The sequence below is a fragment of the Cuculus canorus genome, chromosome 5 (assembly GCF_017976375.1).
Source record: "Cuculus canorus isolate bCucCan1 chromosome 5, bCucCan1.pri, whole genome shotgun sequence".
Taxonomy (NCBI): Eukaryota; Metazoa; Chordata; class Aves; order Cuculiformes; family Cuculidae; genus Cuculus; species Cuculus canorus.
Genome location: NC_071405.1, coordinates 15,239,611 through 15,264,746, shown reverse-complemented (window position 1 = coordinate 15,264,746; position 25,136 = coordinate 15,239,611). Strand labels below are relative to the sequence as shown.

The 25,136-nt window shown below is 38.4% G+C and overlaps 1 protein-coding gene across 6 annotated transcripts in view; it reads left to right on the top strand.

Moving 5' to 3' along the window:
- Nucleotides 1-25,136, top strand: part of SHANK2 (SH3 and multiple ankyrin repeat domains 2) — a 369,360-nt gene that overhangs the window by 49,933 nt on the left and 294,291 nt on the right. For all 6 annotated transcript variants that reach the window (XM_054067527.1, XM_054067524.1, XM_054067526.1 and 3 more), the window contains 7 exons: nt 6,229-6,432; nt 8,167-8,238; nt 8,896-9,004; nt 9,273-9,424; nt 10,231-10,398; nt 13,900-14,016; nt 19,061-19,138. In XM_054067527.1, coding sequence (XP_053923502.1) covers nt 6,229-6,432; nt 8,167-8,238; nt 8,896-9,004; nt 9,273-9,424; nt 10,231-10,398; nt 13,900-14,016; nt 19,061-19,138 — 900 coding nt within the window. The remainder of the gene's footprint in view (nt 1-6,228; nt 6,433-8,166; nt 8,239-8,895; nt 9,005-9,272; nt 9,425-10,230; nt 10,399-13,899; nt 14,017-19,060; nt 19,139-25,136) is intronic.

Genomic DNA, 25,136 nt, shown 5'->3' with positions numbered 1-25,136 from the left:
TTTTGACAGGGTGGCCTCAGGTGTGGTTGAACAGCTCTTCTTTTTTTTTTTTTTTAAAAAAACCCAACCTACGCAGTGCTACAGAAACTCAGAGAAGTCTGTGTTGGAGCTGGGAGCATTATCTCTTAAATTCTTGTACTTAAAAATTCTTTTAGATGAGGATTGCGCTGGTTCCTGCTCAAATTACACTACTCTTTCATTAGTATATCGTATGAGATTAACCCCTACAAAGAGCAAGTGGTGTGGAAAGGAAGGCTTCGGAGGGCAGAGCAGGTCTAAGGCTGCTGGGATTTTTATTACATCTTGGCTGAAGCAGTCATCACCTTGGGTCTTTCATTTCAGTATTGATTGAAATTCTGAAAGCCAGTGTTGTACATCTTAAATTTAAAAGGATTTTGCCTGTAGTGTCAAGTGCCCTCTGTCAAGACAGGCTCTAACTTCCCGTAGTTAGGATTTTTTTTGGTGACCCTAACAGTTTGGTATATCTTTTGGCTGTGTTCAGTACTCAACAAATAGATCCAGTAAAATGGCAAGATTGGCTTTACTTGCTAGGTTTTCTGTATTGTTAAAGACAAATACTCTCCTTTCTCATTACACGAATTTTTAGATCAATACTAAGTTACTTATTGATGCTACAATTATTTTTAAGTTTCTTTTCTGCAGGAAATTAAATTATTTTAGATTTTGTGTTTAATTTCTCCGCTTTTATTGCTTTATTTTTACTCTTTATGTTTTTTATCTTTTCATGAAGCTCTTGATGAAAAGTAGCTCAGTTGTTCTAAACAGTTCTATAGCAGATGATCTACTTTTTATTTAATTTATCAGCCGATAAGCTCTTGTACAGAGAAGTGCAATGTGGATTCAGTTTTGCAAACAGGAATGACTGATGTAGAGAAGCAAAGCTTGGAGAAGATCATAGTTCATGAGCTGTGTTATAGCTACAAGCGGAATCCAACGTACACATCATTTACCAATTATAATTAATTTAACATAAGAGCTGTTAAAATTAGTCTGTTTAATCAAAGGAACATGAAATGGCATAATTTAGTTTTACATTTTTATTCTTTATTGGTTTTTGGAAAGTATGATCAAATATATACATTTTTTAAGAGAAGAGGAGTTTGGGTTTTTAGATAAAATTCAACCCACTGAGCTGAACTCACTAGGAATAAAAGTTTGCTCATTTGCACTGACTGGTGTAAATCACCTTTATTTCATTGCACATGTAAGATAAGTACCAAGCACCATAATTAGGCTGTGCTGCCATAGAAAACTTTATAAATTGTCACCCATTGTAGGAAACTCGTCTTGTCACCCTTTTATTCTCTTTTGAAACTATAAAGATACTGTAATCCTTGACGAGTTCATATGAAGCTGTTATGAACACTCACTTTTCTGTTCTTATATCAATTCTTTTTTGTCTCCTTTTCAGTTCAGATGATAATCCAATGTATTGAAACAATACTTAGTAGAAAGGGTAATTTCTTATTTCTTTTGTGCATCATTGTATTCAAGTCAGTGTCATCCTGAGCATGGGAAGGTGGGAAATATTTAAATGAAGGACTGAAAGATTTCCTGAGCTCAGTTAAATTCCTGAGGGAGTGGAAAGCATAGGAAAACCTCCATATTCACAAACATATGTACATAGGAGAGTGAGTACAAAAGTTATATTTATCTGGCATTTTATTTCCTGATTTAATAAGCTGGGAGGCTCAGCTTTAATAGATCCTCTGTGGGGACAGGACACAGGTACATTCTCTTTTGACCATAAGTTTATTTACAGTGCATCCTGCCCAGAGGGCTCGGGCTTGGTGATTGCTCCTGCTACTTGTTATTGAGATGGAAAGACAGTAACTGACCTGTTCCTCCTCTCGTTTCAATAATGGTGCAAGATTTCATGGCAGCTTAGGCAATATTTAATTGTTTTTGCCCTTAAGTGAGGATGCTTCATCTCCAGGGCAGCGAAGTTCAGTGGCACTGTCAGCAGCATGGATTGGTGACAGGTCCGCATCTTTTATCTTAGTGAGCAGAGCTGGGAGTCAACAGCCCGAGCAGATGACTGGGGTAACCATGGCTGCGCTTGATGACTTTTGGACATGGAAAACTGGGTGAACTAGTGGGATGTCCCTGCCCGTGGCAGGGGGGGGTGGAACTAGATGATCTTTAACATCCCTTCCAACCCAAACTATTCTATAAGCTAGCATGCCTGTGCTTTTCTCTATGATGCGTGGCATATCTGACGTCTCCCTGGACCTTTTTAGTCTTAATCCAGGGGAGTCTTCTTGAATCCATTTCCTTTCTAAGCTCATGCAGGAACATATCACAAGTGATTCTGCTTGATTCTTCTCTAGTAGCTGTCAAGAAAATCTCTTTTGCATCGTGTTCTGGCTGTGATGTCCAATGTTTTATGATTACAATTGTTCTTTTCCCCAGACATTCAAGAACAGATCTGTCAGCCAGTTGTTTTAAGGACAGTTTTAATCCTTTTATTAACAACACATGGTGTTTGTTCTGCTCTTTTGTTTTACCCTATACTTACGTGCTCCCTCTGGGTTATGTTTTAAATCAAAATGTTCAGATTCTTTATTAAGTTCTGATGCTGAGATGGGATTGGGTCTACTGATGACTTCATTGAAAGGCTTTTTGCCCACCTGTTTTGCTGCTCCACTTGAGTAATGAGCATTTACTGACTTTCCCCTCCCTTGCTTTTTACATATTGGACTTTCTGTGCAAAATGTTGCTTAGTAGCTGAAGGTTTGGTAAAGCAACAGCTTAAGTTGTAGCTTATGAAGATAGGAATCCAGTTGTCACAACTGCAGCTTAAGTCAGCTTAATTTGTGCCCCCATTTTTATTTGTTTCCAGTCTGTACTGACACCTGCTGCTTCAGATCTGTTCCAGGTTTCCCTTTGCAACTTTTCACAAGTATTCTTCTCTATCTCATTTTCTGACTGATAGTTCATTGCTGCTTTCTGCTTATAGCTGATCTTCCTTGTTTTTATCCTCAGTTTGACAGTGGAAACTTTATGGGTGCTGCTGACATCCATTCTTATGCCCTCAATCTGGACAGGTGATCTGACTTGTCAGCTGATGACAGTGTGGACAGACTGGTTTTATTGTCCTTTCATCTCATTAATTCTGTTTTCTGAATGCTTTTTTATGAAGGAAAGCAGTACCTCCAAAAACTGAGTTGAATATCGAGCACAAATCAAATTGAGCGACTTGCTCCATTCTTTTTCGTGATACCCAACTTGCATTTGCCTTTTCACTTTGTTTGTCACATCTTTAATGTAGATATCTCCTATTGAAAGGAATAACTTGTATTTTGATATTCTGCCAATCATGTTTTGGAGGCAGCCGTACAAACCATTTGTCATGGTTCCTCTGTCGCTGCGTGGTTTTGTGTGATTGACAACTTTGTGAGTCTCATGAAAAAGATGTGTTGGTTGATAGATTTTGAGTAGATAACTGTTATTCTTCAGAAACTCTGTATCATGAACATTATTCCCATCAACTTAATATTTTCCCTTTAGGTGGAGTGGACAAAATGTATTTTTTAAATATATGGACTTACTTACAGTGATTGAAGTTAAAAGGTTGTATTGTTAGAATCAAAGTGGTGTCATACAAATCCAAAATTAATTTGCTTAATGTAAGATTTTCGTGTAAGAAAGGCTTTCCTGGAGATAAAATACTTGTAATTTCATAATTATCTTTGCTTCTTCCCATTTTAATAGCACTTCTTCTACTCTTTCAGGACGTGTAGATAATGACAAATCACTGCATACTGGCACAGCTTGTAGTCATTAACATACATTGTAACTGGTAATTTTTTAGAGTTGCTGAAAATTGCTGATGTTTGGATCTGAACTTTGTATTGAAGTTTTAATCTATGTAATAGTTGTGGGGCAAGTGTTGTTCAGAACTGAAGGAGCACAGTGGTTTAAAAGGGATTGTCCTTCCTGCTAAGTCAGAACCTTAACTGCTGGGCTGTTTGGCAATGATAATGCTGTTTATAATATCCTTTCTGTCTCACTTTCTCTTTCCCTCCACCATTTAAACACCTCCAACTTTTTACAAAACACCTTGAAATGTAAAATATGTGAGGGGAATGAAAACCACTTCCTAACCGATCCTGTTTGTGACAAAATCTAATATCTCATTTGATTACACTTTTATATTTAAGACTGTAAAGGATTAAAGGTATCTCCCATTTCCTAGGCCACAGCATCACCTGAGCACATTGCAAGGAAAGTCTCATCCCTCTTCCCTTACATATCCTGAAATGTCTTAATATCACTCCCTGAGCCATATCTGAAAAAAGTGCTGTTTGTGCAAGATCTGATGAAAGGCAAACCAAGTGGTTCTTTTTAATAATTCATGCCAGAGGTGGTGGAGCTGGACGGAGCCCAACATTCATGAGCCTGCTTTGTTTCTGTGGGCAAATCCCTGTGAGATGCTATCATGGCAGCTTCAGTGGCAGTAGTAGTAGGCAGTGATGAATAGAGGACATCTCAGTTTCAGATAGTCCTCATATCTGATGATTAATTCAAAGAAACAGCCAACTTCCTCAACTCAGTATGTTGTGATATTCAAAACCAGTTAGTCAGCTCTGCTTTGATAATGTGGATATATACAAAGGACTGTTTGGCTGTAATGTTAAAAGCTGTTGCAGATTGAAAGTGCTTAATGTCCTGGTTGTGGGTTTTTTTACTGTTGAAAATATTGGAACAGACGAGAAGATACTGTGAACGTATAGAATCATAGAATAGTTTGGGTTGTAAGGGACCTTAAATCCCATCCAATTCCAACCCTTCTGCAATGGGCAAGGACATGTCACACTGGATCAGGCTGCCCAAGGCCCCATCCAATCTGGCTTTGAACACCTCCAGGGATGATGCATCCGCAACTTCCCTGGGCAACCTGTGCCACTGCCTCACCACCCTCACAGTGAAGAAGCTCCACCTTATGTCTACTTTAACTCTGCCCCTCTCCAGTTTATACCCATTGCTCCTAGTTCTGTCACTACAAGCCTTTGTAAACAGTCCCTCCCCCACTTTCTTGTAGGCCCTTCAGGTACTGGAAAATATATAAAACATTGTGACTTCTGCCTTTGAATTTGCTCTTCAAAATTCAGAATTGAAATATTCAAATGGATTTATTTAATTTGTGTATATGGGATCAGAGATCACTTTCAGATGTATGCAGAGCTTGCCAGGATAAATTATGTTTAGTTCTAAAGGACAAACTGCAACTATTTCCTTAGGGGTGACCTTGGGACTTTAAAAAGATGCCAACAGATGCTACAGAGGTGAGCACTGTGGAAGCAACTATGGGTAAAATTAAAGGAAATGCTTCACATTCTTTGTAAAACATCAGTCTCATTTTTACTTGCTCTCCTCTTACCTGCGTATAGGAATCTCTCATTTGCCTACAGAGGAGAGACTTTATCGGGGAGTGCGGTGAGAGGTATCGGTTTTACATTGAAAGAGGGCAGATTTAGATTAGACAATAGGAAGAAATGTTTTCCTGTCAGCGTGGTGAGGCACTGGCCCAGGATGCCCATAGAAGTTGCGGCTGCCCCATCCCTGGAGATGTTCAAGGCCAGATTGGATGGGACTTTGATCAACCTCATCCGTGGAAGGTGTTCCTGCCCATGGCATGGGAATGGAACTGGATGGGCTCTAAGGTCCCTTCCAACTCAACTCATTCTATGAATAGAAGCAGAGAATTGGAAAGGATTTTTAAGGTTTTCAAGTTCCCTGCTGCTTCACAATGTATAGTTTCTCCCACAGACTTACCTTAAGATAAACGTAGCTTAAAATGAATTAGAATTCTCACCTGAATACTGTTGTTTTGTGAATTTGTTGCGGATCAGGTTGTTGGCACAGTCTAGAATCAAGTAGATAATTAAATGTCTTATAAGATCCCTTTCATGTGGCTTTCCAAACAGGTTTGCTGTGAAGGTATTCTCTCTTTGAAGAAGGAGATAGTCTCCAATTCCTGTGGAAGGACTTTAAATGTCCTGTATTCTCACACTATTTGTGCATTAGTTATTATAGAGGAATGCATGACTGAAATATAATTCTAGTGATGTATGTTTTGTCATGGAATATGTAGGTTTATTGCATGTGTTTGTGTATATTTATGATCTCTGTAAATTTTAGAGTGCAAAAATATCTTTAAATGTTTTTTCATTAATTAGATTTTTAAATAATTTCTCTTTGCAGAAATGCATTCGATTTAACCCGGAAGGTTCAGTGTGGGTTGCAAAGCAACGGATTTTGTGCACTTTGAATCAGAGTTTGAAAGATGTCCTGAACTATGGATTGTTTCAGCCAGCAAGCAATGGTAGAGATGGGAAGTTTTTGGATGAGGAACGACTTCTTAGGGAATACCCACAGCCAGTGAACAAAGGAGTTCCTTCCCTTGAGGTATTTTTAGATCTAATATCTGAAACATTTACGTTCTGATACAAGTGATACAGTAAGCTGTCTTTGAGGTTTCTACATGCACCTGATTTGCATTTTGGAAATAATGATCAGCAAGCCTGAACCTGAACCCTCGCTAACAGAAGGTCTGGCGTTCACTTGCTTGGTGGGCTCTTCCATGTATTATCCCCCAAAGGCTGCAAAGAATCAGTCCCTCTGGGAGAATTGATTTTGTAGTTTTCCTCTGCTGAGGACATGGGAGATATATCTTATTCTGTGATTTAATAAAGAAACGTAAGGTTCTATATTAAGCTTTTGGGTCTCTGATTAGGTTTGCGATAGTAAGGTAGCACTTGCTGAATGACCAGCCTTTGCTTTCTCCCAAAGAGAGGTTCTTTCCATCTCAGTGAAGCCTCTTTTTTCCTTTTCTCCTGTCTAGTTCCTTCTGCGCTCTCCTTTGGAGTGCACAGGTTTCCTGTCTGTCTCCTGGGAAGGCAGTAAGGGAAGAGAGGGGGAGTGTGTGCAAAGCAGTCACACAGAAACACTGGTATTCCCCCCTTCTCTGTTGCTCACACAGAAGCTCTGCAGCTGGGAGATAAGCTGGGCAGAACTATTATGGCACTGGGCAAACATGGAGCAGAGCCAGATCACACTGAAACACGGTATAGGAAGAAATTGGGGCATGTAACTAGTATTTAATTAATTTTGGTCTTGCTTGTATGGTGGTACATCAACTGCTAATGATCTACAGTTTAATAGAGTTATGCCACTATAAAAAATGTCCAAGAAAAACACCCCAGAGAATGTTTCAAGTCCTTGCTTTTCTAGCAGTTTATTGCAGAGATTTAGTCACTGGTGTTCATATGATGCCCATAAGCAAATTAAATAACCACTTTATTTTTCTGTCATGTTGTTTCATGAGTGTTTAGCATTTGCAAAATTCTTCTTGCTGTGGCTGAACAATTGCAATGCAGGGGTTAAAAAGGATCTTGTGGAAAGCCAGTATTAAATCCTTATTGAATACAGTCTCCTCGTCCAACAGACGTGCTGCGTTCTTTGGATTCTGGGTAGTATGATTAGATAATAGCAAATCATAACTATGTAAATCCCATGATTTTTGCCATATATCTTGCTGCTCTGGCCATAGGGTAAACTGTTCCTAGTAAAATGTAAGTAAGTTTCAGCCTCAAAATAGAGGTAATCCTCTGAACCTCATTCTCAGGACCAGTCCTGTTAAACATCAGAACTATTCCCATGTGTAAGTTGTGCTTATGTTTGTTAAAAGATTTATTTTGTCTTAAATTTCAGATATTAAACTGATATATTGAAATATATATATATTTATTTAACATGCCTTTCAAGTTCTTCTTTCTGCCTGAAGCTATAAATTAAAGTGCACAGATAACCTTAGGGAAGAGCTCGTTTCACTCTAATTCTTGCTTATTTATGTAGATTCTAGAGGCCAATCTCATTTCCCAAACACCTCCACTGATTTCAGTATGTTTATACAAGATACAAATTTTGCTTGCATGAACTGTAAGACTATGATGCCACTATGTAAAGCAGAGTGCTGATTATTGGTGAATATTCAAAATGAAAAACTAATCCTTTTGTTTAATTTTGCTTAAATCTACATCATCATGGATGATACTTTCCGGTAGGGTCAGAAAATTATGTTGAAAACTTTTAAGCAAAATAGGAAATGTAAAATGCATTCTTTTTTTTCCCCTCCCTCAGTTTCGATACAAGAAGAGAGTGTACAAACAGTTCAATCTTGATGAAAAACAGCTGGCCAAGCTTCATACAAAGGTATGCCCGATTTACTAGAGAAGTCAGCGGTTGCCTAATTAGCAAAGTAATGTGTCTGAAGAACTGCAAATAAGTAGGACTTCATTACCACCTGGGCTGATTGCTGAACACTAAGCAATATGTGCTGCCAGTACCAACAGGGATGTGTGAATTGTGATCTGGCAATTTCTCTCGTAGAATTCCCGTGTTTGACTCTTCCGTATATCCTAGTAGTTTTAAAGGGACCTTACTTCATAAAGACTATGTACTTTCAGCAAGCTGCTATTCTTTTCCTACAATTTAGTCTTAGAACAGTTTGGGACCTTAAAGATCATCTGGTTCCAACCCCCCTGTCATGTGTTTATTCGGACCTGCAAATAAGTCTAATAATAATAATGGTCAACATACACCATCATGATTTCTTACTGAATTATTCTTCCACTATTTTTTCCCTTGTAACTGTAATAACAAAAAATCTTCTTACTGTGTTTGACTTCTGAACCTTATGAACTGTAGGTCTATGCTCTCACTATAACACCATGTTCTCCAGGAATGTGAATTAGCTACTGTTCAATGATGTCAATGGATATTGACAACAAATGTAAGAATATTTCACGTTTAGTTAAAGTTTTCTTTTTGAAATTAGAGGATAACTCATTTGTCACTCTTTTGTTTCAGGCTAATTTGAGAAAATTTATGGATCATGTCCACCACCTCTCAGTAGAAAAAATCACAAAGATGTTGGACCGAGGACTGGACCCAAACTATCATGACCTAGAAACTGGAGGTCAGAACAATAGAACTAGCAGCATAAAGTAATACCATGGGTTTTTTCAACCTTAATTGATCAGAGGGCTGAATCTCACGCATTCTTTCTGTTGCCTTGATAACTCTAGACTAATGGAATCTGTATGGTTTTGCTGTCCAAAGGAGAAAATCGATAATTCATTATTTTCTTTGAGCAGCACTTTTAAATTACCATTTGTAAAGCAAATGTTCTTTATTTTATAAATCTGCTCGTCTTTTTTTGAAGTACATGCTATTCTCTCCTTTAGAAACCCCCCTAACTTTGGCAGCTCAGCTTGACAATACAGTGGAAGTGATAAAAGCTCTGAAAAATGGAGGAGCGCATTTAGACTTCAGAGCCAAGGATGGAATGACAGCTCTCCACAAAGCAGCCAGGGCCAAGAACCAAGTAGCCCTGAAGGTAACTGCTTTCAGTAGCAAATTATGCATTTTTTTATAGAAAAAAATATATAAAGGAGAATGTTTTCAGTTAATTACTGTACTGTCCTCAATGGATCCTTTAATATATGCTTGTTCTAGTGCTTTCTTAGGGCTTTCAAATCTCTGGATTTGCTTTCAATAAAGGGCCTTGTAATTTCTGATTTTTTATTTTTTGGTAAGAAGAAAAAGTGGTGAACTTCACCTTATTCATAGATAAATTGGAAAAGATCGGTCTGGGGACATGAGAATAGTGTTCTCGTCACTTATCTGTTTGCAAGTAAAAGCCAGTGGCATGATTTACACATTATATCTTAACACGGTCTCTTCTGTTTTCTTTTGTATTTTAACAGGTATTCTTAAATCACCTTGGTAGTCTAGATTACGTCTTATTTTTACGGCTTTTGTTTGCTTTCTTTTGACAGATACTCAAATTGCATGACATTTTTGATAAAGCATCTTGTAACTGAAGAGGTGACTGTGTTGCAAAAACAATGTGATGTTTTCAGAGCTGAGATTTCTGAATTTTATGAGAGGGTGAAAATTGGACATTGCCACTCACCCTTTCTTTACTATCCCTGTAGATTCCTTTAGATCCTACTTCTTCTGAGGTAATTTCTTGCTTAACTTAATCTGTGCTGTGGCCCATTCAATGAGCTTATAAATAAGTGAGTAAATAATAGATGTTATGGCAAGGATCAACCTTATAAATAGTTTTTCAGGTAAAGACCCTTTAATAGTTAGAAGTCTCTCAAAAATATTTTTTTCACAGTTTGTGATTGCTTTCAGACTCTTTTAGAGCTTGGAGCATCTCCTAACTACAAAGACAGCTGTGGACTGACACCACTGTATCACACTGCTGTTGTGGGAGGAGATCCCTACTGCTGCGAACTGTTACTTCACGAACACGCTACAGTCAGTTGCAAAGATGAAAATGGATGGCAAGAAATTCATCAGGTAGGAGAGATGACTTTTTGTTTGGAATTTGGATGTTAAACTCTTACAGACTCACAGATTCAGTTTTCATTCCCTGCGTGTGTGGAAACTAGGATTCTAGTATTTCTTTTGCTGTTTGTACGTGGATTTTTCTTTCCTCCCTTACATATTAAGGATGTGGATAAAGGTGATAGTGTGCTTCATTGAAAAAAAAGTAATCTTTTGAGGTTCGTGTTGCTTCCACACCAGAAGGGCGAGATGTCATCCAGAGGGACCTGGAGGAGCTGGAGAAGTGGCCTGAGAGAACCTCGTGAGGTTGGGTTGGGGCAATCACCGATTTCAATATAGGATGGGGGATGATGTGATTAAGAGCAACCCTGCAGAGAAGGAATTGGAGATGCTGGTTGATGAGAAGCTCAACATGAGCCAGCAACATGTGCTCACAGCCCAGAAACCAATCGTGTCCTGGGCTGCATCAAAAGAAGCATGGCCAGCAGGTCGAGGGAGGGGATTCTGCCCCTCTATTCCTCTCTTGTGAGACCTCATCTGGAGTATGGTGTCCAGTTCTGGAATCCTCAACATAAGAAGGATGTGGAGCTGTTGAAATGGGTCCAGAGGAGGCTACAAGAATGATCAGAGGGCTGGAGCACCTCCCATATGACGATAGGCTGAGAGAGTTGGAGTGGTTCAGCCTGGAGAAGAGAAGGCTCCGAGGAGACCGTATAGCGACCTTCCAGTACCTGAAGGGGCTACAAGAAAGCTGGGGAGGGACTGTTCACAAAGGCTTGTGGTGATAGGACGAGGGACAATGGCTATAAACTGTGGAGGGACCAATTTAGACTGAACATAAGGAGGAATTTCTTCACCATGAGAGTGATGAGGCACTGGCACAGGTTGCCCAGGGAAGCTGTGGCTGCCCCATCCCTGGAGGTGTTCAAGGTGTTTAGTCCTGGAGGTTGGATGGGGCTTGGAGCAACCTGATCCAGTGGGAGGTGTCCCTTCCCATGGCAGGGGGGTGGATCTGGATGAGCTTTAAGGTCCTCTGCAACCCATATGATTTTGTGATACCTTGAGCCAGCTATGGTGTTGGAATTCAGTAGGCACTGGCCCGTCTTGGTCAGCTTCACCATAGCTATTGGAAAGGTAGTCCTCCTTCCTCACTGAAGACCTAAACTGTGACTCTCTTAAAGATGCGTAGCACATTTAGTAAGGCATTTCCTAAAAAAACTTTTCCTTTTAAGTCTTTTATCTTGTCTTCTCCTGAATTTTGTAAGAATGCTTTATTAATTTCTCTTTGCATAGCAATAGATACAGTAATTTGCAAACTTTAAAGATTCTAGCAGTCCTGATGTCATTGTGGCTATTTAATGCTTTTTTTCTCTGCATGGATATGTTTGAGTAGTCATAATCATAAAAAATGGAGCTGATTTAGTATGATCAGATACATAAAGATATGAGTGATCAACCTTACAGGCCTGCTTAGGTTATCTAGGCTCACTCTCTTTTCTGTGCACTGCTCTTTTTAGTACACAACTTCTTCTCTTCTTTTCTTTGAAAGAAAGGAGGGACAGCTTTGGTACAGAGCTTTGGGCAGGGATCTGAGCTTTTACAGTCTAAATGTGTTCCGGTCGAGGTTGTTTGGATCCGTCTCTAGTAGGGGGAAAAAAGAATTGATTTACTATCATCATTTCTGAGGATGTGGAGGAAATGGATTATCTAGATCAAAGTATTACCCCATCTGTAGTCCCTGAAAATATAGACAAAAATTCCCTATTTTGAAAGCCATCCTTATGCACATATGGTTATTATTTCTCATAATGGAACAGATCTTTCTAAACCCATTTTATTGGTTGTAATCCCAAATAAATCAATGTTTACATCTGGATTATGGACAATCTGTTTCCAGTAATCAATAATACAGGCATTCCTCAGTGAATTGAGGAAGATGGTAATATGATACAGTCCCATATGTTGTTATCTGTGTCAAGAAAGCAGAGTTACCTTGAATGGCAAGGAAATAATTGCCAGCAAGTGTATTTTTCATTTTACTTACACAATCTTTAACTATAGAACCGTCACAGTTTAGCCCTGGCCCAGCCAAATTTGGCAGCTAAAATGAAGCAGTTGGGCTCCCAAATCCTTTCCCCACACACTAAGGGAAAGGGAAATGAGAGGAAAAAAAAAATGTTTGGAAATGAAAACTAATCTTTAATGAAATAACAACAACAACAACCATATGAAGTTGCATCCCCACCCCTTGATGACTGTTCGTCACCACAAATGCTGCAGAGTGGACATGGGGAAGGGCTCAGTGGCAGGAGATAGCAGGACTCAGGAATTAGATTCAGGAATGCATACATTAGGCATCAGGGACAAAAAGACAGATTAAGTCCTCACTGGACATCAGCCAACAAAGAAAAGAGCGATGCCCTTGTGATCCTTCCATTTTGTTCTGAATATAATGTCTCTCTTATTTTGACAAATAGTCTGTAAATGAATAAATTATTTAAGAAACATATTTTTTCCCCTTCTGTGTGTGGAAAGTGGAAAATAGAGGAAGAAAAGATGTAATGGTTAGGATACTAGGCCGGGACTTGGGATGTGTCACAGATTTAATTTATGCATTGAGCGGTACACTTGATTTTTCTGATTCAAATTGCAGGACGTGTAGGTTTCTAACTCCCACTGAAGTCAGTAGTAATAAGGTACCTAAGGCAGAGTGAATGACTTTGTATACCTGTATCACTCAGCTTAATTTCTATATATATACAGGATATATAGTGATCTGAGATGATATGAAGTTAAAAACATTACGGATTGGGACCTACTTGGTGTGTTATTGCGAAGAAGGTAGCTGAATAAATAAAACTGGTGGATGGAAATACTATGATTGTTCTCAGACTTCTTTCCTAATCAGGGAAGTTTCTAATTTCAGTGAAGTCTTGTTCATAGGTTTATTTCCAAGTGTTCAGTGTCTAACATTTTATTTATGTGACCGGTGAAATAACTCTTGAAGATTTTCATCGTTTGGATTGCTGCCCTGTGTATACTCTGTGTCTCCTTGGCATCACAGAATCAAGAAGTTTATTACTTGAATTTTGGCCAGGTTTCCCCAAATTGTTTTCACACCTTAAAAGAAAGCTTTAGAAATCTGATCATCTTCAGTGCCATCTAGTGGGCAGCTTCCTGCAGTTTAGCAGGACAGAAGAAACCTACCTTCTGTCGGTCTGCTTGTCACGTTTGACAGTTAGGAATATTAGCGGATGAAAAGTGTCAAACTGCATTTTCTTGATGACTTAAACTTCCATTCCTCAAACAAGCAGATGCTTGAACTTGCGCAGACTTGAGGTACTTGAAGTTGGTATTTACCAGTAGGTACGCACATCTGGATGTTGGTCCTCTTGTTCAGTGGTTCTAAAAATTAGACCCTAAGTAAAATAGCATCTTCTTGGCTAAAAATTTTTACCTAAAATGCTTACTTGGATTGTATAATAACCAAAATATGAATGCATCTCTTTACAGGCTTGCCGATATGGACACGTCCAACATCTTGAGCATCTCCTCTTCTATGGCGCTGATATGTGTGCGCAGAATGCCTCGGGAAACACAGCGCTGCACATCTGTGCCCTGTACAACCAGGTGAGCTGACATACACCTTCACTGCTGGCAGACCCAGCACTACAGCATCCTTCAGTGATGTAAAGGTCCTGGTGGGAGCTGAGCAGTGCCCGGGGTCCCCTCTGAGTGGCTGAATGGAGAGGGATATCTTGCTTAGGGAGGAGACGGGTCTCGAGAGACCAGTCCTGTAGAGACTGGAAACCAGTGCTCTAAGAGAATGGCGTAGTCAGGAAAAAAAAAAGGCATGATTGAGGTGCAAACACGAAATCCTTCATGTCCATATACAGAAACGGAGGCTTCTTGACTTTTTTGTTGAAGACATTTACTGCTTTGGTATTTGCTTTTCCTGAGATGTAGTTTCCTCACTTTTAATAAGTGCATTTTGGGATAAATTTCTCATTATTATTGACCTATAGAGGTAAGTTACACTAAAGAAGAACGCAGTTCGTTCTTTTTCATTTGTTTTATTTAACATGCAGTGAAGTGCTGTACATTTTAAACAGTGGTCTTCCAAACTCAAAATAACGTATTTAAAAACTATTATTAATGTTTTATTCAATGATTACAAATAGGGCTGCTCATTGTAGGTAGCAGGATTATACATGTTAATCAGAAAATAAAACAACACTGCATTCTACCAGCTCAATTTTTTTGTATCATATCTAAATATTTGCTTCTTATTCAGAATTTATTGCTGTTTTGCTAGAATTTAAATTAGAATTAAATACATAATACTTGGAAAATACTGTGGAAATGTATCTGTAGATTACGCAGATGGTACAGGATTCCTGTCCTTTACAACTTGTGTAGTAATTTATAAATAATAGAACCATTTGATTTGATAGCATTTTATACTCTCTTTGCATGGACAGGGTGGGGAGGGAATGAGTTTTACAACTGTGTTAACACACGGTGCTTATAATGTTACATTGAATTAGGAAAACACAAGTCATGAGATGTGACCGTAACTAGTGAAACAGCTGTTAAAGCATCTGCTTCTTAATTACCATCTTAATTTTTTTTCAAAAATCTTGTCAAGACAGATTCCTCAATTAGGTCTCACGTACCCTCAGCTTCTTAAATAATAGAATTTTGGGAATAATTTGATGTTTTTCAAGATTGTGGACTTGTGTCATAATTGATATCCCTTCATAAAGAGTCTAGCCATACAAATCTTCCCAAATAATGCAGATTATTTGAGGTATTCAGCATATCAGTGGGAGCAGTACCTCTGTGGACTGCTTCTGGCTCACTGCCTAGCAAGTGTCTTCAATAGGCTGTCACATACCTTCATCAAGTGGTTTAAAGTTAACAATAGTTTGTTTTTTCAGCTTTTATGACTGTAGGCATATAAAGCTTTTGCAAGTTGCCAGTTGTTAAGATTCCTAGAAACTTTTGTGGAGAAATGAAATTTGCCATCATCTCAGCAAAAATTTTGCATTTAGGCTTCACATCAAGAGCTTTAAATCTGCTACAAGCGTTTCTGTTAAAAAAATGTTTTAAAAATATTCTCTTTAACCTCATTTACTTCACTTTTCCTGAGTAAGCATTGTGAAGCCTGGACTGTAATCATAGAATCATGGAGTCATGGAATGGTTTGGATTGGAAGGGACTTTAAAGATAATCCAGCTCCAACCCACATACCATGGGAAGGGAGACCTCCCACTGGATCAGGCTGCTCAAAGCCTCATCCGAACCTGGCCTTGAACACCTCCAGGGATGGGGCAAAATACACATATAAACTTAAAAACATGAACTCATCTGTGTTGTTTTTTTAGTATCCATTTTGTTGCAGTGCTTTCATGGGTATAGTTGTTTACACGATCGTGCACTTTTAGCAAAGGTTCTGCAGTACGATGCTGAAATGAGAACAATCCTGTAGAACGGCAGTATTTTTTCATGTAGAGATGTTTTTCTCCTGAGCTCTGTGGGAAAAATTATTCTGTAGAAAACAGACTCATTGAAATTGCTTCTAATTTTCATATTTAATAAGCCTGGCTTTGTGAATGGAAGTTTAACATCTTGTGACTACACTGTCATACTTCTTTTTTCCTTACACGGATGTATGTGAAAAGAGAAAGGTTTTCTCATGGTGCTGTGAACTATAACCTATGCTGATTTTTTCAGTGTCCCTTTATAGAATGTTGTTATTAGCTAACGTGGAACTAACGGTGTTGGTCTTTTCTGGATGGAGAGGATGGGGAGGACAGCAATGTCCTTTTTACCTCTTGATTCCTGTAGATGGAGTCATTACCCATTTGATTTTCCCTTCCATTCTTCCTTGGAAAATTTTTTTGGGATACTTTCTGAAGTTGGTGGCTCTGTTTTCCTGAGTGTCAGCTGAGGGCTGATAAGAATAAATTATTTTATTTTATAGTTATTTCACAGCCATCCAGTAACTCGATGAAATTGAGACAGATCTTATGCCTCTGTGTTTTGTAAATAACAACACTGGGATGAAATTTGCCTTCTTTCACCAGTGGATTGAAAAATTGTTGTAGTGTTAAATCAGGTAATTAGCTCTAAGACATCTTAACAAATTGAATCTAATCCGCCGACAAGCCCACACTTCTCTGTGAAATTCTTTTTAATCTTATGAAGTCTAAAAAGCTACTATTTGTAATATTATGAATGAACAACACTAAGCTCTCAATATTGGAAGTTATGAGCTTGTCACAGCTAAAATATATGCAAACATATATTTGTTGTGGAGTTGTGGCATTCATAGGCAGCACCTTAACAATGGAGAGCTCTCAAATGTGGAATTTCTCTTGTTCCCCTTAACTCTGGGAGGAGGAGGAAGAGACAAACGTGAGAGAGGATGAAGCTAAGAATGCTTCTATTTGTTTTAAATGACTAAGCAAACAGACACAGTACTTTATCCAAAACAGATTTTCTTGAAAATTCGGACACTGAACAACTCTGACCTCTTTTGTCAAAAGTTTTCTTAGTAAAACCACTTAATAAAGAAATCACTTTGCGTGTTTTTCATTACGCTGCAGACAGCTTAGTTAAATTCATAAATAATGTACAGAGTTTTTAACTGTGCCATTATTTTGATTTTGGAGAGTTGAATTATTTATTGTGAAAACTAAATGGTAAGCCAAGAAATATATAGTATGTTTTTTAACATTATTTCTGTCCTCAAGTTCTTGATCAAACTTGGGCATTTTAATGCTAAAGCGTTCTACTGACATCCCAGTATGTTTTCTAAGGAGTACCTGATGGAATAGCTATTATTATGGGCATGTAACATAGTGTTAAAACCTGGGATCATTTAGGGGTCTATTAAAAAGGAATTATTGGAAAAGTAACCCTGAAAAAACTTTTTTATTTTTAACCTGGAAGTCTTCATCTAGGCCCGTTTACTTTTGGGTAATTGCTAATTCAGAACACAGAATACGTTTTGACATTTTACACATTGCTCTTGGTCTTCCTGTGTTTATAGATGCAAAGAAGACACCACATTTCAATGCAAGCAAATGAGACTGTTTCAATTCATTATATATCATTCAAAAATTACCACCTATGAGATGACTGTTAATATACCATCTTGAGATATGATCCGTTGTGTTGTTTGTCTGTTATGCAGAATAGGAAGTGTGGGAACAAAAGGATGTTGTTTTGGAGTAAGATATTGAGAAAAGGATCGGATACCCCTATCCTCAGATCTATTTGGGGCAGCCCTGTGCTGGAGGAGACTTAATGGGATCAAGAATCCAGTGTGATAAATTAGAAAACACAGTGATGAAACTTGCTTTCAATCATAATTTCTGCATATTCGCTTATGACTCAGAATCTAGAAAATAAGCTTCATTTCTGTCACAAAAGATAGCTAAATTACGCGATTCTTTTCTCTGGCTGCAAACTTGCCATTAAAATTGAAAGGTGGCATGTTGAAATACTTCATTAGGTACAACTCCATTACACAACATGACACAAAATCTGGAAAACACAGCAAAATTAATAAAAATATTTGTGATAGGGAAACATAAGCATGTTTTGAAATGTGAATTGGTTTGTATAAGGTCTTAAGATGTTCATTAAAGATGACAAATAGGAAACAGTCTGTATAAGGATCATCCAAAAGTATAGTGTTTTGAGAAATGTGCCAGAACCATACAGGATTTCTAGCAGATTATGGTCAGTCATATTTTACAGCATTGTAGAGTAGCTGCTTAAGCAATACACTGGTCCAACAAAATTGTTTTTTAAGGGATTTCTCATGCAGATTTCCTCAGTTCAGGGTGTCTGAAGTCATACCTTTCCCTTGTTAGTGGGGCTGAAGATAGTATTTTTTTATGGAGGAAGAGATAAAGTAAGACTGGTCAGTGCAGTGTGTATAAATATATTAAAAAATCATACATCAAAAATGTAAAATTGAAAATAGGTTGACAAAGCCCAAAACAAGTGCGTGCAACTGGTAAAACTGGTTTGTTTAACTTTTAGCAGTAGGGGAGGATCCTGTAAGGGTGGGGAGGCACTGGAACAGGTTGCCTAGAAGTCATGGATGCCCCCTCACTGGATGTGTTCAAGGCCAGGTGGGATGGGGCTTAGAGCAACCTGATCCAGTGAGAGGTGTCCCTGCCTATCCCTGTCAGGGATGTTGGAACTGGGTGGGCTTTAAGGTCCTTGCAGCCCAAACCATTCTATGATTCTATGTCATTCATCCCAGGTACTGTTTACTGTACTGTTGTTCCTACAAAATAGGCAAAACCCCTATGAGAGTCAAATTTCATTTTGAACTAAAAAGTTTTCTGCCAAATTTGTCAGTTTTGGAATTTCTTCGGTACAGTTTCTTAAAAATTTAATATTTTTACCTCTTGCAATCCTCTACATTTTTTTCACTTGCATGTTGTTTCTACTTTAACACACTGCAAACACCTAAAGCCTTGTCATATTTAAAGTACTATTTTAGTAACTTAGCTTCTCAGATTATTCATTTATTTTGTTGACTTATCTAAGAAAATACACACTAAACAGGAGCTCATCTATCTCACAGCCACAATGTCTCTTTAGTAACTCAAGAACCTTATTAACACGTTTATTCTTCTGTCATTTTCAGGAGAGCTGTGCAAGAGTGTTACTGTTCCGGGGAGCCAACAAGGAGATTAAGAATTACAACAGCCAGTCTCCATTTCAGGTAAACAAGAAATAGCCCTCTCCCTAACCCCCATGAATAGTTGGAGAAAAGCTCACGTGAACTTCATTTGGTGGAGAAGTTAACAATGCACAAGGCTAAGAACAGCTGTAGAGTAAGATAAGTATAATTTTGAAAAGTGTGGCTTTTGTGTAATGCAGCAAGTGATGTCCTGGAATAATTAGGAGTAAGAGAAAAACATGTTCCCTCTAGCTGGCCTGGTGACACTATTATTGAGTTTAAGAATTATATGAGCTATTGATGACAAAACATGATATCATTGTTGCCCTGTGGTCAGATGTGTCTTGTTTTGTGAGTGCCTCCAGTCCTGTGTCAGAGAGATCCGAGAGTCCATCAAAGAGAGATCCAAGAGCCCAAGTAAGGGAGTTCCAAGGAGTGGTTGGGCAGCTCAGCTCTGCTTAGCCCCTGTTGACTTATCCAGAAAGAAGCTCTTCCTTCCTCGGATGTGAGGCCAAAGAGCTGGGCTAAATTTCAGGGATGGGATTGATTTAATGCACTGTCAGTGGTAATTAACCCTGTCATCTCTATCTCCACAAGGAAATTAAGTCTTTATTTGGACTAGTCAAAATTTACTAGGTGTTTTTTTCACCATTTTCTTGTATTAAAGTACTTTCAGAAAGCTTAATGAAAAATCCAAATAGAAGAAAATTGTCCAAAGGGTTGTCAGGTATGCCTGGCAACCTTAAGCCCTTATTTCTGGGGCAGTCTTAATTAGCCTGGATTTCTGAGACATTCATAACGCAAACTGACGTATGAGAAATAGGGATGAAAGCTGTAATCTTTTAAAAAAAAAGGAAAAAGGAATAGAAAAAAATTTTTTCAAGTTACAGAAAATAGGATATCTGGAAGAATGATGGCACGGTACCATTAAAAGGGACTGTGCTGTTGTGAAGTGTGAGAGCTGTTTCCTGAACCCAAGCAGTCTTTCAACCAAAAGAAATCCTAATTTACCTTTGCTTGTTGTATTTTTCCCATTACACCCTTGACCCACTTTGAATAATGCTGGTATAGAATTCCAAGAAGATTCGCTCTTCTCTAATGCTTTGGAATAGTTGGAATATTAACCATGCCCGTGTGGGTCTCTGTGTTGGTTCCTCAAAGTTTACGTGTAGATAACGCCTCTGAGCTTCAGGCTTTTTATAAAAAACCAGCTGTGTATTTCTATATCCATTTAATTATGTCCATATTTTGAAGGTTTTCTGGACTTAAGTTACAAATCTCAAGAGCTTAAGTGTTCTGCCTGCAAGTCCTAGCCAGATTATTGTTTACTTTTGGGACAGTTTTCCCAAAACCGGGGAAACCGTGCATTAATATTTCAATTTTAGACACCGTTTTCAGACTGCTAATAGTTTGCCATCTAAACGTATGCTAAGCACAGATTCAATGAGCACTAGGTAATGCCTACCACTACACCTCACAATTATGGACTTATTAAAGAATGGAATTAAAAAATCCTAATTATTGGAGGTAGGGGTTCCAGTGTCATCTCTTGACTTCGAGCGATTAGATTATTTCATTACTTTATCTTTAAGATTAACTTTTTTTTTTAGTTTAAGATTTTGTCTAGAGAGGGTAAATGGCAAGTAGAAGAGTTGCCATTTGTCTTCCTCTTCGTACTGACTGCTGCAGCATTCTAGTTCTTCCTCTTAAAACAGAAAATACAGGGGAAAAAGGCAGAAAAGAAAATCTTTATAAAAGCTAGTGCTGATAGTTGCAGAACTTTGGGAAGTGAAGGATGACTAGTCAAAACTAAATAAAATCAAGTGAGCACAAGAGACAAGGGTCATTGAGTCCAACTCCTGTCCCTGCATAGGACAATCCCAAAATTATCTGAGAGCATTGTCCAAATTATCTTGAATGTTGTCAGGCTTGGTGCCATGACTACTTCTCTGAGGAGCTGTTCCAGTGCTCCACTACCCTCTGTGTGAAGAACCTTTTCCTAATATTCAGCCTAATAGAACAACTGACAATAGGGTTGACTTTGTTTTATCCTTTCTAAATCCACATACTTAATAAAGGGAATTACTTACCTTTTTTTTTCTTTTGCGCTCTGTAGTGTCTTACTTTTAGGTGTTGTGAGTTGAGGAAAAATTCTAGTTCTTCCAAATGGAGTGATCAGAGAAAGCTCTGACACCAGCACTGCAATAAAGCAGCATTAGAATTAATTCTTTGCCATCTGTCTGTTGCTGACCCAGTCGATCAAACACCACAAGTGGAGCTGTTATAAAATTATGCAGAATCCCCTTGAGTTAATAGGATTTTGCATACTAAAAATGTTTACTCATGTAATCAGTAACAAGGAACATTGCAGTATCTGGTATGTACATAATGACAATAGTTGTAGCTGCTGCATCTATTCCTTTGAGTAACTTCCATTATGTTCTTTTCTCAGAAATCTAAAGGGATGATTCTTTTGCATCTCTGCTTAGAAAATTAATGATATAAAAACTGTGCTATTCTATAAAACAAAAATATTCAGACATGGAGAAATTTGTGTGTTGCTTTTGCCTGCCAAAGCTTTATTTGTTTTGATGAAAATGAGCAGCAGAGTTTGTATCTAGTGTCAGTGTCCAATGAATGTCATATAATTTACCACTAAAAAAGAAAAGTGTATGTATTCACTTCTTGGCAAATTATAGTGCTTATTAAAACAAGTTTGGGTTTAACAGATCATGTGGAAGGAAAACTGCTCTGACCTGGACTCTATGTCACTTAATTCAGGTATCCCATGCTGTGTATACGTCTCTATCTGGGATTGGGTTGTCCTTTTTGCCTTTTTGGTGTCTAGCATTGTCAAGTAATTCATTCTGACTTTCTCCAGACTAAATAGCTGCAGTCCTCTCAGCCAGTCCTTGTAAGACTTGTGCTCTAAACCCTTCCCCAGCTTTATTACCGTACATTGGACAGGCTCCAGTGACTTGATGTTATTCCTGTACTGAGGGGTGCAAAACTGAATACAGCATTCAAGGCACAACTTCACCAACACCAAGTGTAAGGGTCTATCACTTCCCTATTCCTGCTGGCCACGCTATGTCTGATACAGGCCAGGATGCTGGTGGCCTTCTTGGCCACCTGGGCACTCTGCTGGCTCCTGTTCAGCTGCTGTCAACCAGCACTCCTAGATCCTTTTACATCGAGCAGCTTTTTAGCTGCTCTTCCCCAAGCCTGTAGTGATGCATGGGGTTGTTGTGGCCCAGGTGCAGGACCTGACACTGAGCTGAACTCCATCCTGTTGGCCTCAGCCTGTTGACCCAGCCTGTCCACGTCTCTTCTCTTAAGAAGATCATCACTGCCACCCGATATGGTGTAATCTGCAAATGGCCTGAGAGTGCATTCAGTTTCCTCATCCAGATCACGGATAAAGGTGCCAACACTTAGGAGATTGTACTGCTGATAGGATGCACTCTGTCATAACAGAATATGGGTCAGCAGACTTTTCTCTTTCTTATTTTTTCTCTCTTTTTTTTTTTTTTCTCTTTTGTCTATGTTTTTTTGTGGCATCCCTGCCACTAGTAAGCTTTAACACTTGTATGCGTATGAGGGTGAATCTTCTCTCCCTGTCCTCTCCATGTATGTTCCAGGTAGATTAGGGCAGATCCTGCAGTACCATCCTTGGTCTAAGTGTGAGAATTTTTTTGTGTACTTTTCATTTAGCTTAAAGGCTGAGTAGCTATTAGAGTTAAGATGAAACCTGTGTAGCATCATTATCCTATCTTTTCATTTCTGTTTTTAATCACTTCTCCATCCTGTCTTGGCTGGGTAACCTAGGTACCTTACACACTAATTATTTTGTGCTAACAGATGGAAAAAAACACTGACATTATAGAGCTGGAAGTGCTAGCTAAAAATACATGGTTATAGACATTGTGCTTAGCCATTTTTCTTTAGAATTAACTGTAATCGTAGCGGGTCTGTGCTGTCATTCGTTGCACTTGGATGTACCCTCAACGATGCCGGCTGTAAGTACTGCTGATACCTCCAGGACTGTTCCTACCTTATGATAGGGCTTGCCAAGACATGATGTTTGCAGTGCATGTTGGTGGCATTGATGTAAAGCCCTTGGATACTGACTTACGATATGCTGAACTGTAACTTCTGTTCCAGTTATAGCTTACCTTTAAAGTTTCCAGTGGTTTTATGGTTTTATTGATGTTACAGTTTCTATTTTATTAGTAAAACTTCCCAAAATATCCTTTCAGAAAAGCCATGATATCCTATCAACGTCCATAGCTACTTAGTTTTCAAAAGATTTGATGTGCTTTTAGATTAATATAAATAATTTCTTACCTATCTGGCAATTATTAATACAATAATTCAGAAATCTCAGAGTTTTGCAGTGTTTACAAGCTGTTGAAATTCTTTTGCATAAGTTTAAATGAACATACACCTTGTTTGTCATATTTTTGTTTTTTCTTTTAGTGAGCAGAAGTTCTATATAAATAATTAATGCTTTCATATGGGCTATAAAATTTAAGCTTGGAGCTGATAAGTTAATAATTAGTCATATTTTTTGGAAGCATATGTGTTCAGGAATACAGAACTATTCTGAAGTGGCATTTAGTGACTCCTTTTAATGGCATAGTTGTACCTGAGAATGATTTAGATATACCATTGCTGTCCCAAATCAGCCTGGGTTATTAATGCATTTATGTTACATAGATGACAGGAGGAGCCACAATCTTCCAGGTTGACCGCAGGAAGAACTGTTCCTTTCAGTGTGCTGGCTGTACATCTGTTTTCAATTGCTCATCTTTTTTGCCAGATTTGAATAATTTGAAATGAAATTTTCTATGCCTGGTATCTCAGGCAGCATTGTTCGGAAAAACAAAATGATTCAGCTGTTTCGGTGTATGGGTGAAGGAAAACATGTGTTGTTTTCCTCAGAGTGAAAAACTCTGTTGACCCACCTCTCCTTGTCCCATGTCCCCTGTTGTGTTATGTTGTTTTATTTTGTTTTCTTTAATTGCCCTGCATGCTGTTGGGGATCTCCATAATAATAACATGGCAGTGTAAACCCGTTTGCAGTCTGACTCAAATACAGGGGCTCCAAACCATACTGTGTATTTGGAACCAGAGTTGGTGAGGGGGAATATAGACATGGGCAAATAAACATTGAGTTTGGAGATTGGTGAGAAAGCACAAGATCAGCTGAGACATGGGCTGGGAGCCTGAGCCCAAAAGGAGTAGAGTGAATGGAGCAAGACCAAGATTTATGATGATCTTGGGGAGATTTTTAATCAAGACTAAAAGAGAAAGAAATTCAGATTAGAGAGTATATACAAAGGAGGTCTTGCTTAGGTGGTGATGCTGGGGAGGAAGCCATGGATTGGAATGAATGAGCTGAGAGTTCAGGGAAGATGGGACTGTTGCAAGGTGGAAGTGCATGCCATGCTCCCAGCCCTGCTAGTGGTCTGTAAAAAAAGTGATCTTGCTTCTTATCCAGCATATCACTGTAATGGCTTCCCCAAACCCAATTTTGATATAGTTTATTATAACTTTGAATTTAATCTTTCTGGTAAAATTTACAAGGAAAGGTCAGGAAGTTTTTTTCAAGTGTGTTTTGTCTCTGGCTTGATTTTGAGAGGATGAAACTCCGAGAAAGCAAACTTTTAACCCAGAATCCTCTGTTGGGTGCCTCAAAAATATACCTTTACAAATATAATGTTTTCTCTCTTAACGTTAAAATATGTTGTGTTAATGTAGCTTGTGGATTACACAAGGACTTTGTTTTTGCCAAGTATTTATTTTCATCCTAATTCCTTTCCTGAAGCACCTGTGTGAGGAATGCATCATTGAATATTGTGTATTATTGGCAAATATATAGCTCTTTTCTCATGATGCATTCTGCCTTCAGTAAGACTTTCAGATTTGTAAAGCTTTTGTCCTGATTTGAGTCAAATAATGCAGTTTATTCATACATGCTTTGGTTGTTTTGCATTTTTTCATGTTAGCTCACTGCTGGTGTTGATCAGTTATGTTA